At 35.2% G+C, this 23452-nt stretch overlaps 1 protein-coding gene across 3 annotated transcripts in view; it reads left to right on the top strand.

The window, feature by feature from the left end:
• The window catches only part of LRRC7 (leucine rich repeat containing 7), a gene marked incomplete at both ends in the record, with an annotated part of 383893 nt that overhangs the window by 355479 nt on the left and 4962 nt on the right, over positions 1-23452 (top strand). For all 3 annotated transcript variants that reach the window (XM_082676819.1, XM_082676818.1, XM_082676817.1), the window contains one exon: positions 15276-15350. In XM_082676819.1, the coding sequence (XP_082532945.1) occupies positions 15276-15350 (75 nt within the window). The remainder of the gene's footprint in view (positions 1-15275; positions 15351-23452) is intronic.

The raw sequence follows: 23452 nt of genomic DNA, 5'->3' as shown, positions 1-23452 counted from the left end.
GTAGATACTTAGTTAAAAGTGTTGAGGAGATCTAAAGACATTGGCTTTGACAATTTCTATAAGAATTTAATCCACTCACAAGGAAAGGGATTAATCTCGAGGAAATTCAGTTGCATTTTTTTATCCCCAGTGCCCCATTCTTGTAGAGGTTGCATAAAATTTAGAGTGGGATCCAGTGCCTATATCAACCTAAAAATATCAAACAGTAAGAAAATGAAAATGAACTTTAAAAATACTCTTCTCTCCAATGTTGAAGGACAATTTTATCATAAATTGGCTAATTTACAGCTGTGAGGAGGGGTGAGGAGAACCAAAATAAACAGGTGTTTTAATTCAACCTGGGTCAGAGGTTGATGCTTTCTTTATAAGGAGTTCTAGTCATGCAAAATCTTAAACTTTAATATGATACATATCCCCTTCCAATAAACAAGTCATGGGTTAGAAGCAGTCTTTCGAGCATACTATATTATTTTACCTACTGTTCATTAATGTTTAAGTGTTTTGTAATGACACTCAAAATTCTAAGTATCCAAGATATCTGAATGTCTTAGAGTCATTGAAGACTTTCTGTACTAAAATAGTCAGTAGATTTGTTCCATTCTTTTCATTATGATTGCTAGGAGCCACTGTTTCAGCCAAATGCCAAGGACTAAAGTGAAATAGCATCCAAACTGATTACCTGGTTTACAGCCAGATAGGAAAAGCATGAAGCAGTCATCCCTAAGGGCTGAGAGTATGAAACTGGGACAAAAGTGAGTTGTGTTGTTCAGTCTGGCAGAAGTTCCAATTTAGGTTCTGCGGTAGTGTGAGACTATTGCAGAAAAACTCTTGGTACAGCCCAAAAGTTAACTGAGGCTTTAGGGAGAATTGAGGATTAAGATATAAAGACTGTTTTGTACCAGACTTTGAGAGCTTAGAACATCATCTGGTCTTGCAAATTTAACTCTTCTCGAAGACGCCAAGGTAGTCTGATTATGGTCTCCTTAGGTTAAATGGATGGAGCACAATTAGTCCTGCAGTTCATATCATTGTCAGAACAGTGTTTAGTAGTTGAACAACCCAACTCACTCATCATGGAGTTCATTATTTTGGGTTCACTGCCAGGTGAAAACTGCTTTTACATACTTGGAAAGAGAAAACTGTAGAAAACCAGATGAAAAAGCCGTCATATAATGCTTGCCTTTGCCCTCCCTGTGAAGTGGATGGAACCATTATCTGGTTTATTATTATAGAAAAACATTGCTGTCAAGATGGCATGATGCTCCAGAGAGATAAAAGATTTTGATCCAACAAATCTGATGATAATAATAAAAGTATAGACTTTTACTGAGTATCTGTAATGTGCTGGTCACTGTATTAGGCTCTTTATATACATGAACTTTTCTCCTTAGCAACTTGTGTTAGTTGAGTATTATTATTCCCCATTTTGTTGAGGCCCGGAGTGGTTAATTAACTTGCCCAAGGTCATTTAGCTGACCTGTGGCAGATAAGATTTGAACCCAAATTGATCTGATTCCAAATCCTTTTCTCTTAACAAGCACTATGATACATACCTCTATCTGCAAATACCACTTAGCCGAAGAGCCACATGACAAATTTATACCCTGTAGAGTTGAGACTAACATAATAATCTAATACTGAAAGTGTTACAGAACACTGTAGTTAGTTATAGTCTAGATATTTGTTTCAAGTCCTTGGAAGTCAGCATGTATTCTCTATTGAACTTAGATAATTAGAAGCATACTGTATACCTTAGATTGCTAAGCATTTGTATAACTTTTGGACTAAGGTATTTCTACAGTGGAGATCCTGCCAATGGAACAAACCACAATAATCTTTCCCTATATTTAAATGTTCATAAAATAATAATTCATGATTACAAAATTTAAGTAATATACCAATACAGTTTCCACGAGATGTTGTTAGGAAGAAGAGACTGGATTAATGGATGACTGATATCATGTTGTGTGACTTCATAAGGCAGCCCGAGACTCTGAAAATAAATGAATTTTTAATGATGTATTCACACAGTTCATCATTCAGGGACTGATATCCCTCCTTGCCTCATTTTAGAAGGAAGGACTAAGCTTCTGGAGTTTAAAGATATTAACAAGAACTCATAGCCTCTTTCTCTATATACTGTAAAGGTACAGCACTGAACAATGCCATGAACAATCACCTAGTCACAGGATCAAAATGGAAGCTGTATTATGAATATCCTCAAATCACTTGAGATCAGGAAATATACATACTAGGATATTGGGACCAAAGAATCACTTATTCTCCACAGTTTTATCATAAACACTCATGCTGAGCAGAGGCCAGAGAGCCTACCCATATTTCCACTGATTTGGGCAATTGGCATGTACACACATAAATGATAGAAGAAACAATCCTTTTTTTTTTTAATGCCTTAATTTGCCCATGGTACAGGTAAAATTCCAAGCCAAGGAAGAATATTATAGGCATGGCAAATGTAAAATACTATAATCACCAATAAATGTTCTGGAATTTCAGAATAAATTACTATATCTAATTCTATATAAATTCTAAAAAATTGATTCCAGATGCCAAACATCCTCCCTCCTATTTACATCCCACCTTCCAACCCTAGAAGAAAATTTGTGTGGAGACGAGTATTGCATCAAATAAAAGTTTTTATATGATTAATATTACGAAGAGAAGAAAGGTTAGATGTGCAGATCCAAAGCATTTATTTGACATCTTTACCTGGGAATAGCAATACCCAGAGGCATGCTTGGCAGTAGCAAATTCGAAAATGCACAAGAATAATTTTCTGGATTTGTTCAGCCTCATGACACTGGGTGATTCATAAATAAAAAGTTGCAAAAGATATGCTCTTGACTTATGAAAAAGTTGCATACCCTATGTCTATACCTCATCATGTAATCTCCATGGATATAAAAATCAGGAATAGCAAACACATTTGTCTAGAACTCCACACAGCATATGATTTATATTTACTATATAAACATTAAACTACATATAATATTTCCTTCATTTTATACAACTCCTAGACAAAAGTGATTTATTTTATATATTTCTAAATTAATTTTATAATATAATTTATATATCTGTCCCATCTTTAATTCTACTTCAAGTGATTATGTAATGCAAAGTAATTTGGAGAATCTATTAGTTATGTGAAAGTAACATTCAGGAGCAAGGAATAGATATAATATAAATGTATATAATTTACATATAAAACTGGATTTTTAAAAATAAATAAATTATTTTACAACACAATTACTTCAGCTGCATCTTAGTCACACTGCAGTTTGAGGTTCAGAATGCCACTTGGTTGTTTGAGAACTTTAAAAGCAAGAATTTTTTTAATGAAAAATGCATTTTTGCCTGTTCTGTTCTGTCTTGTATGTTGAAAAAAAACCTGAATCTCTTCAGAAATATTGATAGAAATGCAGTCTTTGCAATCTCCTATTAATAGGATTCCTATAGGTATGACCACCTATATGAGGCCTTTTAAGAAGGCATGGCAGTGTGCTTTAGCCAATTGGATAATTTCAGTATCAAGACATTATATTATAAAGAAGACATATAAGATTTCAGCTTGTGAAAAGATATAATAAAATATAACTCAACACAGACTTGGTTCTTTAAGAAAATATCATTCCATCATACATATGAAAAAATAAGGCGATTTAAAAGTACCATTTTAAATAAGAACATTGATTGGGACATTTTTATTCAACAATATATTTGGAAAGTCACTAGAATTGAGATTGCTATCACTTTGTGATATTTTTAACAATCAGTAAAACAATTTTCAATAAAATTAAAGTCCAAGTACATAGCCAGATATATTAGTTGCTAGAGTTAAATATTATCTATGTTCTCTCTGCTGCATCATTTCAGCCATTTAGCATGGAACAAAATAAGCTAAATAAGGAGACAGAAAATGGTGTGGGAAAGGATTTGGGACTTTTAAAGTTTGTTGCTATTTGATGGAAAAATGTCAGAGACTTCTCAATCAAAAAGTGAAAGCACTTAAAATTAGTTCATAAATAATATTTTAGGTAATAACTAACAAGAATTGACAGATCCAACAATGAGAGAAAGTTAATTACTGAGGGTCCAAAAGATCTTTGGGAAACCTGTGAAATCTTTCATATTCCATTTATAAAGTTACTACCACAAGTTTTAAGTGGTATTGCAGGGACCTCCGTAGTATTTCTAGTTTCTGCTTGAAAATGTTATAACCAACTAGAATTCTTGAAAATATTGTGAATCCAGATTAATAGAAATAAAACAAAAATAAATTAAAAAGTAATAACTTCCATGTCTCTGCCTGTAGCAGTATTGTTTAGCTTTTTTAAAATTTATCTATATAACATTTGAGATGTATCTCAATAATACATATTTAATAACAATATTATCCATTTTTCCTCCAATCTACCCCCAAAGTTGCTCTATGCTTGGGGAGCAGAGGTGCATTTTATCTCCTGGTACTGGGTTCCAAAGAATCGCTAGTAAGCAAAATATAGAATCTACGTATCCCTTCCAGGCAAGAAGATACTGCAGAGCTTTAATTTTTATAGTTTATATTTGTCTAAAGCCAGCTGCCCAAAATGCAGAACCAGAGATGAAGACTTTTGTGCAAGTAGTTAATTGAAGAATTGCTGTCCGGTGAAATCTATGTGAGAATAAGGGATGCAGGATAGGGCAGGTGAAGAAAGTGGAAATCCACAAAGATGTGGACTTAGTGGAAACTGGATGGTACAGGGTACAGGGTGCTCTGGAGCATGAATGGTACCACAGAGTTGTCTCACCTTGAGGAGGGTAACAGCTTTTTGTACCCTGGTATCAGTCATTAACTACATGGGAAGGAGCATAACCTTCCCAGCATTTCCCAGAAAGGAAGCTCCAGTCAGGGTAATTTTCAAAAGATGGGTTAGATGTGAGCTGTCAGCAGCACCTGCAGGATGAGAGCACCAATCTGATGAAGGGAATCTGGGCAGGTCCCCAAAAGTGTCCATTATGCAACTATGAAAACAATGGATGTTCTTCATCTTTCAAACTAAAAGTACTTTAGTACCAGCAATTCTGATATGCTCCTCTATGAGAAGTACTGCCTGAGTGCTTTCAACCATGGCATCTAACTGAGAGGGAATGCCAAAGCAACTGATACTTCAGTGTGGATCCTGAAATTTGCTGTGTCATAGTTTTTTCAATGAGACCCATTAAATCTGCTTTTAAATACTTGTAATTTTTCTGATTAAGTTTTTTCTTTAAAAAAAAAGACTGCTATATTCTACAAATATAGTCTTAGTCTCTCTAAGAGATAGTAATCACTAATTGAGCCAAATCTATGTTCTTTGGCAGCGAAAGAAAGTGGTTTAGAAAATGATGTTGATCAGAAGGAGCGGGAAGTTTGGAGGCAACACACTTAGATGGGAAAAAATTTTAGGTAACAATAGGTAAGATCGGAGAAATCAAAGACAACTGAGAAGGAAACCCAAGTAACTGCAAAACACTTTTATTGTGTCATTTTTCTCTTTTGGGTGTGTGAAGGAAATCATGAGAACTCAAAGAGTTTATTCTCAACTTCTGTAAGTTCCAACTTAAATCCTTAAATCCTCCCTAAGATCCTTTGAATGAGTTGAAGGAAAACCATAAACAGATGAGAATAGATTTCCAGACACCAAGTTAACCTGAAGGTGTTAGAACTATGCTGGAAAGTTGGACTACTAGATCAGAATTTAGACTGTGTTATTTTAAAATGTATATATATATATATATATATATATATATATATGTGTGTGTGTGTGTGTGTGTATTTTTAAAATATATATTGTTAATAAATTCAGAGTTACATTAAGCAGTAAACAAGTAGTAACTGTTTACGATTACTGTATAAGGTACAAAATTATAAATATGCATTTGTTTAATTGCAATCATCCTTACAATATAATTAACATAGCGATACATGATCTTAGTAACCAATTCTATTTTTTAAGTATAATGCAGTAGAAATTATTTCCCATTTTTGAAACCTACTGGATCAAACCCCATCACCATACACAAACCACATTCCCATAACAAGGCACTATCATTTAACCTCCAAGAACATTTATTAATAGAAAATAGGAAGTGTTGGAGTAAACAGTAAAGTGATTAAAGAAAAATCATATCTTAAATTTGTGTTTCTCTTTGTTTATTGAGGTATACCAAGGTCTGTGTGTTTATTGAGAGAGAAAAATCATACATTCATCCTATTCTCTACTTCAAAAAAAATGTTTCCACCTTGACTCTGTGACTAATTTAGTAGGATATGTAGACTAAGGTACAAGATTTGCTTATTCCTATACTGCAAGAAGACCCTACAATATGTTGGGTTTTGTATGATTTGCACACATCAGCTGGGGCGGTTTCAGTTCTCTGAAGGTGTCCATCTCTGAGCCATAATGTGAGAGTGGTGAAAGAGACAAAGAATCGAGAACCACTTTTACTTAGGTACCTCCTACTGATTGTGAACTAGGGCATTCTCAACATAATCGACATAATCATCCTTTAAAATCATAATATGTTCTTAGTCTCACATATGTACAACTGCAACGTCTTTTTTCTTTAACTTATATCTCTTAAAAAATTATACAGGTAAGAAATGAAAACACTCTCACTATAAAAATTCAAATAATATAGAAATACAGAGACTAAAAAGTGAGGGAAGAAAACCTCCTTTTTCACTCTACCCCACACTGCCAATGCACAGCCGTGGCCTAAGAGCCACTTTGTCAGTCAATGTGTCAGGAATCCACAACTAGAGTGTCCTCTGGACATTTGTCACTGGCCTTTTTGACCTCCTGATTTCACCGCCAGCCCTAAGCAATACTTCTAGTATGGTCTACTCTACATAAAACCATATTTTATCTAAAAGAATCATAGTTTGACTGAATGTAGTTTACAATACAATAATTTTTCACTTTAAAAACCTTATTTTAGCATAAGTGACAAAAAAGCTTTGACTGAATTCTTCACTTTTCAATCCATTATTTTGAAGTGTTGTAGATAGTGTCAAAAAATTTGACAGCTGAAGGGGCTTTGAGGAAGACTGCAGGGATTATAATCAGAAAGCTGATTACTGATACTATTTTAGTAGTACCTAGGAAGGAGACGCCACAGCCACCTACAGTTACCCACTCTTTTTTTAATGGCGTCTACTATTTTATGCTATGTATAAAGCTGAGAAGAGGACTTCCCTGGTGGCGCAGTGGTTAAGAATCTGCCCGCCAATGCAGGGGACACGGATTCAATCCCTGGTCTGGGAAGATTCCACATGCCATGGAGCAACTAAGCCCGTGCAACTACTGAGCCTGTGCTCTAGAGCCCGCGAGCCGTAACTACTGAGCCCGCGTACCTAGAGCCCATGCTCCACAACAAGAGAAGCCACCGTAATTAGAAGCCTGCGCACCACAACTAGAGAAAAGCTTGCGCACAGCAACAAAGACCCAACTCAGCCAAAAATTAATTTAAAAGAAGAAAAAAAAAAGCTGAGACGAAAAGCCAGTAGGAACTCTGATCAAATCAGTAAACTGTATGAAGTTCAGCAATCCATATATTGACCACCAGTTGAGGTCTTATATTAAATACAGGCTTTAAAGAATTCATAAAGTAAAAGAAATGAAAAATATTTCACCTATTTTTCCCAAAGAGGCAAGAAATCTGGAAAGACATTATGTGGAAGAGTGTGATCATTTACTTTTAAATGAAAATATGAAAATCAAATGAAAGAAAATTCTTTTTTTAAGCTTAAGAATTTTACCAAGAAATAAACAGGAAGAAAATGTACGTTCAGTCAACAATACACGGACTCCCAGAGATTTTTAACTGTTAAGGAATAATTGCAATACTGAAGCAATCAATAAAAGGAAAATTACAATTATAATTCCTAACAGGAATACCTCAGAGATATTGGGGTTTGTTTCCAGGCCACTGCAATAGGATGAATATTGCAATAAAGCAAGTCTCTCGAAATTTTTGGTTTCCCAGTGCATTTAAAACTTATGTTTACACTATATTGTAGTCTGTTAAGTGTGCAATAGCATTATGTCTAAAAAAATGTAGATACCTTAATTCAAAAATACTTTATTGCTAAAAATGCTAACCATCATCTAAGTCTTCAGCGAGTCGTAGTAATAACATCAAAGATCACTGATCACAGACCACCATAACAAATAGAATAATAATGAAAAAGTTTGAAATATTGCAAGAGTCACCAAAATGTGACACAGAAACATGAAGTGAGCAAACGTTGTTGGAAAAATGGTGGTGATAGACTTGCTTGACAGAGAGTTGCCACAAACCTTCAATTTTAAAACTACATTGCCTGCAAAGTGCAATAAAGTGAAGCACAGTGAAACAAGGTACGCCTGTATAAAGTAATCAAAGCCAAACATAATTTCAACTCTTATATTCAAATTCCCCAAAAGAGAGTAGTGCCTGGTGATCAGCACCAAACTACTAAAAAAAAGAAGATCAATTTTTTGTAGTCAATTTGTCATTTCTAACAGGAATCTCAGATAAAAGGAAATAAACTGCTTACTTCTTGGTTGTTTTTATCAAGTCATAAGGGCAGTATCTTGAAAACTATATGTTTATATACATTTTTCTTTTTGGCTACTAAACAAAGCTTTACAATGACATAAAAGAATGGTGCAAGTGTATTTTTTCTGTTAGAATCACACCATTACGTTGTTACTAAGATATTTGTAATCACATAGCCAATTTCTATGGGTTTAAATAGTCTCCTGTTGCTCCAATGCATTATTTTTTTTAATAGATCCTTATTGGAGTATAATTGCTTCACAATACTGTGTTTCTGTTGTACAACAAAGTGCATCAGTCATATGCATACATATATCCCCATATCCCCTCCCTCTTGTGTCTCCCTCCCATCCTCCCTATCCCACCCCTCTAGGTCATTGCAAAGTCCCGAGCTGATCTCCCTGTGCTATGCTGCTGCTTCCCACTAGCTAACTATTTTACATTAGGTAGTGTATATAAGTCGATGCTACTCTCACTTCACCCCAGCTTCCCCCTCCCCACCTCGCTGTGTCCTCAAGTCCATTCTCTATGTCTATGTCTTTATTCCTGCCCTGCCACTAGGTTCATCAGTACCATTATTTTTTTAAGATTCCATATATATGTGTTAGCATATGGTATTTGTTTTTCTCTTTCTGACTTACTCCGTATGACAAACTCTAGGTCCATCCACCTCACTACAAATAACTCAATTTTGTTTCTTTTTATGGCTGAGTAATATTCCATTGTGTATATGTGCCACATCTTCTTTATCCATTCATCTGTCAATGGACATTTAGATTGCTTCCATGTCCTGGCTGTCGTAAATAGTGCCACAATGAACATTGTGGTACATCCCTTTTTGAATTATGGTTTTCTCAGGGTATATGCCCAGTAGTGGGATTGCTGGGTCATATGGTAGTTCTATTTTTTACAAATGCAACCAAGTGATTTTTGTTTTAATATTTCTTTATTTTAAAATTAATGAAAGAGAATTTTCAATTCCTTTAAACATCTGTGCATAAGATTTTTGTGAAATTTTTAGAGAACTTTGGTCAGTTGTATAATTTGTATCTCTGTCTTTTGAGGCTCAACTTTTTCAGGTTTCTAAAACAATTCTTCTTTCTGTTCATTTTTTATGGATTTTACATTTCATTGTTTTGTCAGCTAAAGTTCAGTCATACACTGAATCATCATATGTAGCTGCCAATGCCCTCCTTTTTTTCTCTTTCTCTCCTTTCCTTCCTCTTCCCTCTCCTTTAGTTTCTAATGGTCATGGGATAAATCTCTTCACTTGCTGCATATAAATTCCTGTTTTTAAGGTAGCAAATTGTTCAAAGCTCAAGATTTGTCTCTCAGCAATTAACCTTAAATTATTTTGTTTTCACACTTTGACTCATAGAGAGTAAAGCTATTGAAACACCTTTATTCTTGATGTGTCTTCTAATAATCACAGGGATTAAGTAAACACAGTCTACTGTGTATGTGTAATGCTGCTTCTGTGAGCTGCATCATAGCTTAATATTAACCTTGCTCAATTCATGAAAAGAAATTATTTGCCAATATTTGACCAAAAAAAAAAAGTTTCCCCTTGCAAGCTATTGAATCTATGGCTGTGTTTGCTAGCTTTATGGGTCATTTTTTTCTCCAGAAACGCTCTTTGAACTTTTATAATTATATGAAAGCATATGATACCATATTCTATAATATATAACCAATGTGTTCTGAATTGTAATTGTATGCAATTTTTATCTGAGATATGGCCTTCCTAGAAACCAATTTCTTAGCATCAGCTAGAGCCAAGTTTTTTCAGAATTTTAAAGAAAAGCATATTTCACAAATTGAAGTTGTAATTCCCTTAAGACAAGTTCTATTTTGGTGTCTACATTTACAATAGCTGAGACTGTCACAGTCATTCACCTTCATCATTAAAAAGCCATATAAAGTTCCTTTCTCCTCTAAAGTTAGAATGTGAAATGTTGGCCTTGTAGACTAACTTTCAAGGAATCTTGAGTCCTTCAAGGTTTATGTCCAGAGGTGCAGAGACTAGGTAACCAATAAGACCCGGTCAGATTTTAACACTGTGAAAAACCTTCTATACTCATCCATTTTCAAAATTACTTGCGAAAAGTAAAACTTTTAAAAAACCCATTATGGGTACTTTTGGAAAAACTTCATTTATGACTTATATGAAGACTGGTTTAAAAACTGGGGAAGAAACGTGAAATGGCAAAAGGTCAGGCCTATTTGTAGCATCCAGCCAGTGCTCTCCACATTAGCTTTGGTTCAAACCTATGGGGGTCCCTCTGTGATACATGAGTCCATTGTGTCTGTGTCTGTCTCAAGCACACCCAGTTACTGGTGTCTGATAGGAGAAAAGACTTGCGTTCTTTGGAAAGGACTGCAATACTTAGCTCTGTTGTGAGATGCCCTCTAGAGGTGGTGCTAAGGGAAAACCACTGTGCTGTCAAGCCACTAAGGAACATGAGAGCTGGTGATGAGGTGCAAAACATTAGAGAAACACACTCAGAAATGCCATAAGCCAGTAACTAGACTCTAGCAGCCATTGTTACAGAGCTGATGTTGGCTTGGAGCTACCAAAGGAAGTAGCCTCTAAGAGTTATTAAGAACCATCAGAAAGCCCTCTTGTTGGGACCCATGTTCATTATTGAAAGTAAATAGTAATTGGAGCCATTATCACTGACAGCCACCACTAGGAAACCACAGATGATACAGGAGAGACTTTCCAGCCCTCTTCCCTTCCCCTTCCCTAAATCAAAGATGCAAATCCTCTTACCTGTTGGGAATTCAAGGTAAAGATAATAAATGTCGGCCTTTCAATGTACTCTAAGACTAAGAGTAATGAAGAATTTTCTGACAGTAAATCTGGTACAGTTGGGAGACTCTGAAATCTCTTATTGCAGGCTTTGCTGGAAAGAAAGACCCTGGATTGTAGCTCAACCTTCAGACTTTCAGTAATTATAATAACATTTATAGACCCTATACTGAGTGCCACACACACTGCTACAATGAACTTTTTGAAAACAGTGTCAAAGTTTTCATATTTCTCATCAATATTTCATCATAACAGAGACCACAAAAATGAGTTCAGAGTTATTTGGTCTCTTTCATATGACAGTGTTTATATGTAATACATAAATACAGTGAAAACTCAGGGCACTGGGCTTTTCAGGCAGTCTTTGGGGAAGCATTCCACCTCCAAAAATAATGAATGCTATAGACCATTATCAAACATAACACTCATTGCTATCTGTTTTGACTAATGTGGCAATATGCTGGCTGATAGGATATATATATATAGAGAGAGAAAGAGACAGAGAGAAAGAGAAACTATGCCAATGGGCAGTAGCAATTTCTTAGTTGGTAAAACTTATTGATTGAAAAGAAATATTAATGCTTTAGAAAACAGCAATAAATGCTTAGGAAGACTCAGGCCACCATAAGAGAAAGCTTCAAAGCAAGTCTCCAGAACAGTGGTTGAACCCCACAGAGCTTTGTGATGATTGAAATTAAACCTGCTAGAGACATGGCTTTGGTATTCTTTCAGCAGTCAGGCTGTGGAGTGTTGCCAGTTCCTCTCAGCATTGCAATATGATGGCCACAATTCAGTTCCTATGGTCTGGATTCATACAAAAATTATTAAAACTGTTCCCATTCAATAAGCTGAAGAACGGCAATCAAAATTAACTAGGTAGCACAGACTTTGACTGCTGGGATAAAATAATAGTCAAAACAGCTTTGTCTTCAGCATCCAGAGATGCAGTGTCATTCTGCCTGTTTTACAGAGACCGCAACAGCATAAAAGAGGGACCACCAGGGGAACTGAGTACTCATATAGTCTCCTGGATTGATGGAGTAGGAGAGTTATGTGCCCAGTATGAAAATGACTGTGAGGATTATATGTGTTCTCACAACCAGTGCCATTCACTGGTCTGGTGGATTAGTCATTGTGCCTTATTTAACTGTCCCTTTCAAACAACCAGTTTTCTTTTTCCTTCTGAACTGACCATTTGTACAACTGAACTGACCAAAGTAACTAGCTGTTTGAACATCACACCAAATTGTGACACCATTAACCTAAAAGATTGTTTAAGTTTTTATTACTATTTTCTTAATGCTATTAGTGCCTAATCATTGTAGAAATATTAGAAAACACAGAAAAGCAAAAAGAAAGAAAAAAATATACATATATATTATGTCTCATTACCCAGTACAACCACTGCTAATGTTTAGGAGTATATTCTTCCAGATATTTTCCCACACAAATATACATTTAAACATGTTTCAGCAAAAATAGTATTATGCCACACATAATGTTTTATAACTTGCTTGTTTCTCTAAGCACCAGTGTCCTTCTATAGCTGTCATCTAGGACTCCATTTTTAATGACCACATATCGTTCTATTGTATAGATTTACCATAATTTATTTATTTAATCAATCCCCTGTTATTAGACATTTACATGTGATTTGTAATTTTTATTATTACAAATAATACCGTGATGAACATATTAGTAAATACATATTGCATACTTATCCAGTTATTTCCCTAACATAAGTTCTAGAAGTCGAATTACTGGTTAAAGTTATGCAGTTTTCTAATATTTTAATACTTACTGTAGTTTCATCTTTGAATGGGAAAGATAACAGGTTAAAATCAGAAAGATAAAAATCATTCAAAATCCTTAAATTAATGTTTCATAAAGATCTAAAATGCTAAATTAAAACACATAGAAATATTTTAACTAGGGTCTGTTTGTTAAACCATTTACAAAGACATACACACATAAAGTTATGGGTTTAAGTGAGAGTTATTAAGTTTACAGATCAGTAAATGAGATAATTTTCTAAATAGCAGGCAAAGCCATTAAAATATTATCTTCTATGAATACTCAAGAATTAAAAACAATAAGAGCTGAATTGATATATAATTCACATACCACAAAATTCACCCTTTTAAAGTGTACAGTTAGGTGGCTTTTAGTATATTCACAGAGTTGTGCAACCGTCACCACTATCTAATTCCAGAACCCTTTTATTACCTTAAAAAGAAATCTGTACACATTAACAGTCACTCCCCTTGCTTCCCAGCCCCTAGCAAACACTAATCTGCTTTCCATTTTTATGCATTTGCCTCTTCTTGACATTTCATATAAATGGAATCATACAATATGTGTTTTTTTGTGACTAGCTTCTTTCATTTAGCATAATGTTTTCAAGGTTCATCAGTGTTGTCAGTACTTCATTCTTTTCTATTGCCAAATAATATTCCACTGAATAGATATACACATTTTGTTTATCCACTCATCAGTTCATTCTTAGTATATTAATCAAAATCTTGTCACCATCATGTTTAAAGTACTTCAGTAGCTCCCCAAACTGATAAAGATGTCCATTAAAGACCCATCTTGATCTGGTCCTTACCTACTTTGGGGGATTGATATGATTTTCTCCCATGTTCCCAACCACATCCACTCGAACCCTTCCACAACCACTGCAGTCATAATAGAACTACTTGCAGCTTCCTGAATGTAACAGGCACTCTCACTTTTGTATGTGCTATCCCTTCCACGTAGAATATCTTTCCTTATCTGTGTGGGTAACTTTTACTTGTCCTTTATGATTCCGTGCCAGATATCTCCTCTTCTTAGAAGCTCCAACACATTAAGGTTAAGCTGGATGCAACATTTTAAATAATCTATTATATTGATTACCTCTATCATAACACTTCTCACACTGTTTTATAGTCGGTTTTCTTGACTTTTCTTCTACTATATAGTGAGCTCATCGAAGGCAAAAATTATATTCTGTATATCTCTATAACACCAGCAATCAAGGCCTAGCATATGGTAGACATTCAACAAGTGTTTGCTTTGTGTACATGATCAGTAAAATTAATTTGGCATTTTTATAAACTAAATCAATTTAGGAATTTTGTAACTATATAGCTGCAAACTTTGTACGTTGGAATTTTCTTATGTTTTCTTTGTTCATTTTACTTTAAAATTCTCAGTAACATATAAAGTAATACTCATTAAAATAAACCAGTCTTATATGTGATTCTAGTAAGGTTTTTAAAGTGTACGTTGAATTTACAACCTATCAGATAGGAGACATTTTCAATGAGGAATACTTTAAGACAACTTCAGAAGTTATACAAAAGTTACACAAAAGATGGTTTAGAACCATACATCAAATTATTTAAGAAAGAAATTAAGACTATGCCATGAAATTAATTTATAAATCATAAGTGCACTTTAAAAACAATATGAGTGCTTCCCTGGTGGCGCAGTGGTTGAGAGGCCTCCTGCAGATGCAGGGTACACGGGTTCGTGCCCCGGTCTGGGAAGATTCCACATGCCGCGGAGTGGCTGGGCCCGTGAGCCATGGCCGCTGAGCCTGCGCGTCCGGAGCCTGTGCTCCGCAACGGGAGAAGCCACAACAGTGAGAGGCCCGCGTACCGCAAAACAAAACAAAACAAACAATATGAGCGTTTTGTGCAAGTAAAAATGTTGCTTTTCTTAAACTTGATTTAGAGGGTGGTGCCTTGCTTAAAATACTATAATAATATTTTAACCTCACATGTGTAAAGTGTTTTTAATCTGTTTTCACTGTTTTCTATGTGAATGAAAAAGTTTTTAAGTAGATCTAGTTCTTGAAAATAGAATCCTAACCTCTGTTACTTCTGACTTATAGGGTATCTTTGTTACTAGGGTTCAGCCTGATGGACCAGCATCCAACCTGCTGCAGCCTGGTGATAAGATCCTTCAGGTAAGACATAAAAAGCAATGCTTTCTAAGGCCAACACTGAAACAAATATGTACCCAAGTTATTAAGCTGAATGACTTGAATTAAGTGATTGAACATAAGTTCCTCTTACATTTCTTATTTGCCTTTATTGTTCTGGGGTTGAGAAGCAGGTCAGAAACCATTTCAGACCTATAGAATCCTATATCTCCATTACCTGGCACATGGCAGGTGTTCCGAATATTTTTGTTTAAATGAATTTTGGGAATGAAAGAAGAATTGATACATACAGGAATCTGTGCATAAGTATCAAGTGTAAGTAAGAATATGAAGTACCCAAATAGGGTATCTATGTGACTTTAGATGAGGGAGAAGAGACTGTCCATGTTTAATTTCTCAACAGTAAGCTTATTACTGTTTGAATAATATGAAACACCTGGTTATATCTCTCTACTCTCCCTGCTGACATGTTTGAACAAAAGTTTAGCTGTATACAAGGTGACTTTTTAAAATGTATTGTGTGATGGAAAAAGACATTTCCCTAACTTAAAGCTCTGCATATCAAAAAAGGATCCCTCCAGTAAACAGTTAAGTACATGCTTGGTATAACCTCATCCATTTTGCTTTCTTCGTCCTTCTCTCTTAATTCACTTCCACTTAATCATTTCCTACATCACAGGGCAAGGCTCTTAAGTATCATCAATTTATTTAAGATTCAATATTTTGACTTACGACCCCAGAAATTTTCCACTGTGTAACTGGATGGAACTATCTAACATTGCAGAGATTCGATCATTTGGAGAAATTATAAAATGGTTCAACATAATAAATTGAAGACTTAGGGACACTGAGAACACAGGAGCCTTCTGGTCAGATTGGCTATGCAGATAGTTACCAGAATGCAAGGGCCCCACTCAACTCAGCTCTGAGGAGATCTTCTACCTTCTATTTATTGAACTCTCTCAAAGATCCCAGAAAAGTAGAAACCCTATATAGATAAATTGTCTTAGCATTTTATTCTCACACATATTTTAAACTAACTAACAAGATCATGAAAACTCAAGTTTTCAAAAATGATAATTATCTGAAAAGACTGCGGGTTGCTCCAACCTTTGGCAATGTCACAGGAGAAGTACCATCCAAAAGGTCCAAGTCAATTCCATGCAAGCAGAAGACCAAACCAGCAGCTGGTCTTTTGAGTTAAAACATTGAAACAAAAAAAAGACACATAAAATCTAAATATTTTCTTTAACCACTTTATTATTGAAGTTCTATATTTTTTAATTGCCTAGCTAGCCCTTTGATCTTAAGCATTTTATATCATGTCTAGAGAACTCACATTCATTATATGTAAAATGAGTTTATACTACAGCTAAGGTCTCCCAGCTCAAAAATTCAACTGTTCAATAATTTTATCAATTTCCACGGAAAATGGCTAAGAATAAACTGACAGCGTAACTCCCTAACACTTGGTACATGCTGTTGTTTAGGAAAGGAAGTGGCTAGTTTTTTTCTCTACTGAATTTCAAAGAAATTATTTTGAATCTCAGAGTCTGTAAAAAATGAAGCCAGTTCATCTGAGATCTCTGATCTATTAGAATGCCAAGCTGGGTAGAGAAGCCTTCCATAGCTTGAAACAAGTTTGGAGACTTTGCCTTCATCCATGACAGAGGGAGCAAAAGAAAGACTTTTCCTTCCAAATTCAGAAATATTTAAATGGTATAAAAATGTTATATAGATAGAAATCTACAGATATAGATATAGACATCCTGCAGAAGGAAATGAGAATTAAGGTAATATCTAGTTGCAGGGTTAGAATACACTTCTGGCTGTGAAATTCTAGAAGGGTTATATGTGGGAAAATGAGGGTTTAGTATTTCTAGTCCCTGAGATGTATACAGAAACAGCAAAGTGCACAGAGAAATGAATTCCCAGTGCAAGAAGTAGGAAGGAATTATAAGCCAAATCAGTTAAAAGTCACAAAAACTGCAGAAGAGCTGCACCTGGGTTTTCTCTTCTCTCCACAAATGACTATCAAGGATGTAACATTTTATTTTTGCTATAGAAGTTTTTTGTATCTAGTGTAATAAAATCAAAGTCCATTTTCAGTAAAAGAAAAATGCCCATAGACCTTAATCAAATAAATTGCTGTATTTACGGTTTCATTCATACTAGTTAAAAAGCACAAGTGGCCAATTATATTTTCTGAAGGAAATAAAAATGGCTAATTCTAAACTGAAATCATTGCCAACATCAGATGCTAAGAAAGGAAATTATATATTTGTCTATAATACTGTGGCTCTTAGTTTAAAGAACACTGGAAAAAATGAGTTTATCACATTGAGTTATCTGTCACTTACAAGATCATTAGAATATCTCCTCACTGGAGCAAATTTATTTACAAACCTTTGTGAAAGCATACTACCTGGAAAATCAAGGTAAAAGGAAAAAACAAAAACAACGAATGAGCTCCCCCTTTAAGTGATGGCAGTTATTGGGTTTGATCTAACCCAATAGCAAGTAGCAAAAGAGATATAAAATAGCAAGAGATATACCTTTCCCAAATTTCCCCCAAACCCAGAATTTGTTATATAAGAGCTATCTCTTTTTTTTTTTTTCTGTAAATCTTTTTACCCACTATTCTCTTCTTATTCTGCTATGGTATTATGAGCATGTTATTTGAGTTACATGAAGATGTGTGTATTAAAGGGTGATGTTAATTAAAACATATTCACATGATTATTCTGTCATTTTACTATTCATTTTCCTAGAATAGATACTGTAATTCATGTGCATATTCAAATGACTTGCTGTGCTTAGCAAGTCATTTTGGTTTAAGACAGTGTGGCATGAGGAAAGAGCACTGTGCTAGGGCAACTGACCCCTCACAGCCTTACCTTCTGTCAAGTCGAATTACAGAAGAGTGAGAGAGAACCAGGGAAAGCACATGGAGCATAAAAAATGTTATTCAATTGAGCCGTGTAAATTTGCCGATATCTGACCATTTTTGAAGTGGCAGTTTTGTTGATTTAACATCATAGTTTCTTTATTCTAATGTTCTTTGCAGTTAAAAAATTCAGTCTAATTCATTATACATTTTACAATTTAAAGTATATTTAAATATAGAATATCTATTAATTATAGTTACTCTGTTGAAAAGATGAATAGACTGGAAAAAAAGGATATATTGTACTTGATAGTTAACATGACTCACAGTTATAGCCTACAGCTCACCTGTAAGTATATTGTATTCTAGTCTATCATGATAGTCAATACCTATCCTCTTCATTTACCTGCCCCCACCCCTTCCCAAGACAAGAGCCTAACTTTGACAAAAGAGAAATTATATTATTTATAATTAGTTTATGACATCCAGTTCTACTTTGCAATAATTTTAAGAGTTTGGAATTTGTAATCCAAAGTATATTCCTGGTCTATGGCTATATCTCGAAGATACCAAAATAGAATAATCAAAGAGATGATAATTCGAACAAACCTGATATGTTGCGCCTTTTTTTAAATAAATTTATTTATTTTATTTATTTATTTTTGACTGAGTTGGGTTTTTGTTGCTGGGCATGGACTCTTCTCTAGTTGCGGTGAATGGGGCTACTCTTCGTTGTGGTGTGCGGGCTTCTCATTGCGGTGGCTTCTCTTGTTGCAGAGCAGGGGCTCTACATTGTAAGCATATTAAGAACGTGAAAAATCATACAAAATGATATATCCCAACATATTTAACCATGCAGCCCTCTTGACCAACAACGTCAATTAGCCACTTCCACAGAGCACACTTAGGGGAATACCTCTAGTAGAAGCAACTAACTGGGTCCACGGCTTCATTCCAGAGAGTGTTCATGTTCATAATTAATATCATGAGTCACTAAGAATGGGTTAGAGTACATTTATTTCTCTGAATTCTTTAAAATTTCCCCCCAAAAAAGACTACAAAAAGTAAAGAGGAGAAATTTGTGTTATGGTTAAAATGAAGTGTGGGACCCTTAAAGAAATAAAGTATTTGGAAATTTCACTAAAGCATTTCCTAACAAGGCTAAATAAGTTAACAATTTTCTATTGTTGATCTTATTTGGTGGTTTAAAATCAAAAACATTGGAGAGGTTTGGGGAAAGGTGGGTTGGGGGGTAGGTGGGGGGGTAGGGGGTTGGGTGGGTTCAGCATCATGTAACTCTTAATGTTCAGAGAAATTATTGCTTATAATGATAAAATACATGTGCAAATATTTTAAAATAGCATTTGGTTAGAAGATAACCAAAAATAGTTTTTTAAATGTGTATGATTTTATATGCCAGTTTCACTGCACACCTTTATCCATTTGGTTTGTTCATAGTGTATAAAGTTCAGCACAGATAACTAATTAGAGACAGAGTAAATACTTTTTGCAAATCAAAAAAATAATATTTAGGTACTAAGTGAAACATGAAAAACAATAAAGACAAATTAAGTTCATTAAGCTGGCTCTAACTTCCATAATTTGGCTGAAATAAAAATAACATCAATTAAGCACCCATCTTGTGTCATTTAGAACACACAACAACCCTGCAAGGTATCTGTTGTTGACAGAGGTTAAATAGTTCATTTGAGCCTTTTCCATTATACAACACTGATTCTCCTGGAGCAAATTTTACTGCTAGCATGACATTTTCCATTCCCTGATTTGGCAAATATGCATTAAATGCCCACAATGTACAAAGTGTGATGCCAAGCCACGTGAACACTGCAACAAGGAAATAGAACTAAAGTTCTACCTTTACACACCTAGCCCAGGAAGTAGACGTGCCCAAAATTACACAGAGCAGAAAATGGAGGAAGAGAGACAGGAAAAAAGCTGACTTCAAACACGCAACAAAATCAACTCCCAGTCTGTTTTCTCTTAACAGCAAGCTCTCCACCAAAACAGAGACCAACCTGGCTACAAAGAGTTCCCTGAAAATGAGAGGCTGATTTTGCAGTTCCTTTTGTGGTAAAGTACAGAAATAAAGTGCAGCTAGTTGGGGAACTGCTTGCAAACCAAGATAGGGAAGTCATTTTTTAGAGATGCTCATTCCACATGCTGGTTTTGAAGAAAACAGGCATTCTAAAGCCACAGCAGATAAACAAGTAAATATCCTCAGGATTACTATTTATTACCATTTCCATGCCTGACTTTCTATACAAATAATGAACAAAGTCTTCAGTTGAGTCTTTTCTATTTTGCCATGTCTTTTTTTGAGCCTGAATTCATGAAACATTCAAGCTGCAGTACATGTGTGCATTTAAGACAGAAGAGAAATTCTTATTTATGTTTTATTCCATGAATATTATTTTAACCTTTATTGAAGTATAATTGCTTTACAATGGTGTGTTAGTTTCTGCTTTATAACAAAGTGAATCAGTTATACATATACATATGTCCCCATATCTCATCCCGCTTGCGTCTCCCTCCCTCCCACCCTCCCTATCCCACCCCTCTAGGTGGTAACAAAGCACCGAGCTGATCTCCCTGTGCTATGCAGCTGCTTCCCACCAGCTATCTGTTTTACATTTGGTAGTGTATATATGTCCATGCCACTCTCTCACTTTGTCCCAGCTTACCCTTCCCCCTCACTGTATCCTCAAGTCCATTCTCTAGTAGGTCTGTGTCTTTATTCCTGTCTTACCCCTAGGTTCTGCATGACGATTTTTTTTCTTTTCTTTTTTTTTATTTTCCATATATATGTGTTAGCATACGGTATTTGTTTTTCTCTTTCTGACTTACTTCACTGTGTATGACAGACTCTAGGTCCATCCACCTCACTACAAATAACTCAATTTCATTTCTTTTATGGCTAGGTAATATTCCCTTGTATATATGTGCCACATCTTCTTTATCCATTCATCTGTTGATGGACACTTAGGTTGCTTCCATGTACTGGCTATTGTAAATAGAGCTGCAATGAACATTTTGGTACATGACTCTTTTTGAATTATGGTTTCCTCAGGGTATATGCCCAGTAGTGGGATTGCTGGGTCGTATGGTAGCTCTATTTGTAGTTTTTAAGGAACCTCCATACTGTTCTCCATAGTGGCTGTATCAATTTACATTCTCACCAACAGTGCAAAAGGGCTCCCTTTTCTCCACACCCTCTCCAGCATTTATTGTTTGTAGATTTTTTGACGATGGCCATTCTGACCGGTGGGAGATGATATCTCATTGTAGTTTTGATTTGCATTTCTCTAATGATTAATGATGTTGAGCATTCTTTCATGTGTTTGTTGGCAATCTGTATATCATCTTTGGAGAAATGTTTATTTAGGTCTTCTGCCCATTTTTGGATTGGGTTGTTTGATTTTTTGATATTGAGCTCCATGAGCTGCTTGTAAATTTTGGAGATTAATTCTTTGTCAGTTGCTTCATTTGCAAATATTTTCTCCCATTCTGAGGGTTGTCTTTTGGTCTTGTTTATGGTTTCCTTTGTTGTGCAAAAGCTTTGCAATTTCATTAGGTCCCATTTGTTTATTTTTGTTTTTATTTCCATTTCTCTAGGAGGTGGGTCAAAAAGGATCTTGCTGTGATTTATGTCATAGAGTGTTCTGCCTATGTTTTCCTCTAAGTGTTTGATAATGTCTGGCCTTACATTTAGGTCTTTAATCCATTTTGAGTTTATTTTTGTGTATGGTGTTAGGGAGTGTTCTAATTTCATTCTTTTACCTGTAGCTGTCCAGTTTTCCCAGCACCACTTATTGAAGAGGGTGTCTTTCCTCCACTGTATATTCTTGCCTCCTTTATCAAAGATAAGGTGATCATGTGTGCGTGGGTTTATCTCTGGGCTTTCTATCCTGCTCCATTGATCTATATTTCTTTTTTTGTGCCAGTACCATACTGTCTTGATTACTGTAGCTTTGCAGTATAGTCTGAAGTCAGGGAGCCTGATTCCTCCAGCTCCATTTTTCTTTCCCAAGATTGCTTTGTCTATTCAGGGTCTTTTGTGTTTCCACACAAATTGTGAAATGTTTTGCTCTAGTTCTGTGAAAAATGCCATTGGTAGTTTGATAGGGATTGCATTGAATCTGTAGATTGCTTTGGGTAGTATAGACATTTTCACAATGTTGATTCTTCCAATCCAAGAACATCGTATATCTCTCCAACTGTTTGCACCATCTTTAATTTCTTTCATCAGTGTCTTATAATTTTCTGCATACAGGTCTTTTGTCTCCTTAGATAGGTTTATTCCTAGATATTTTATTCTTTTTTGTTGCAGTGGTAAATGGGAGTGTTTTCTTAATTTCACTTTCAGATTTTTCATTTTCAGTGTATACAAATGCAAGAGATTTCTGTGCATTAATTTTGTATCCTGCAACTTTACCAAATTCATTGATTAGCTCTAGTAGTTTTCTGGTGGCATCCTTAGGATTCTCTATGTATAGTATCGTGTCATCTGCAAACAGTGACAGCTTTACTTCTTCTCTTCCGATTTGGATTCCTTTTATTTCTTTTTCTTCTTTGACTGCTTTGGCTAAAACTTCCAAAAGTATGTTGAATAACAGTGGTGAGTATGGGCAACCTTGTCTTGTTCCTGATCTTAGTGGAAATGGTTTCAGTTTTTCACCATTGAGGACGATGTTGGCTGTGGGTTTGTCATATATGGCCTTTGTTATGTTGAGGTAATTTCCCTCTATGCCTACTTTCTGGAGGGTTTGTATCATAAATGGGTGTTGAATTTTGTTGAAAGCTTTCTCTGCCTCTATTGAGATGATCATATGGTTTTTCTCCTTCAATTTGTTAATATGGTGTATCACATTGATTGATTTGCATATATTGAAGAATCCTTGCATTCTTGGGATAAACCCCACTTGATCATGGTGTATGATCCTTTTAATGTGCTGTTGGATTCTGTTTGCTAGTATTTTGTTGAGGATTTTTGCATCTATGTTCATCAGTGATACTTGCCTGTAGTTTTCTTTCTTTGTGACATCTTTGTCTGGTTTTGGTATCAGGGTGATGGTGGCCTTGTAGAATGAGTTTGGGAGTGTTCCTCCCTCTGCTATATTTTGGAAGAGTTTGAGAGGATAGGTGTTAGCTCTTCTCTAAATGTTTGATAGAATTCGCCTGTGAAGCCATCTGGTCCTGGGCTTTTGTTTGTTGGAAGATT

The sequence above is a fragment of the Grampus griseus genome (genome assembly GCF_964374135.1).
Source record: "Grampus griseus genome assembly, chromosome: 1".
In the NCBI taxonomy this organism is placed as follows: Eukaryota; Metazoa; Chordata; class Mammalia; order Artiodactyla; family Delphinidae; genus Grampus; species Grampus griseus.
This window is presented reverse-complemented; position numbering and strand designations above follow the sequence as displayed.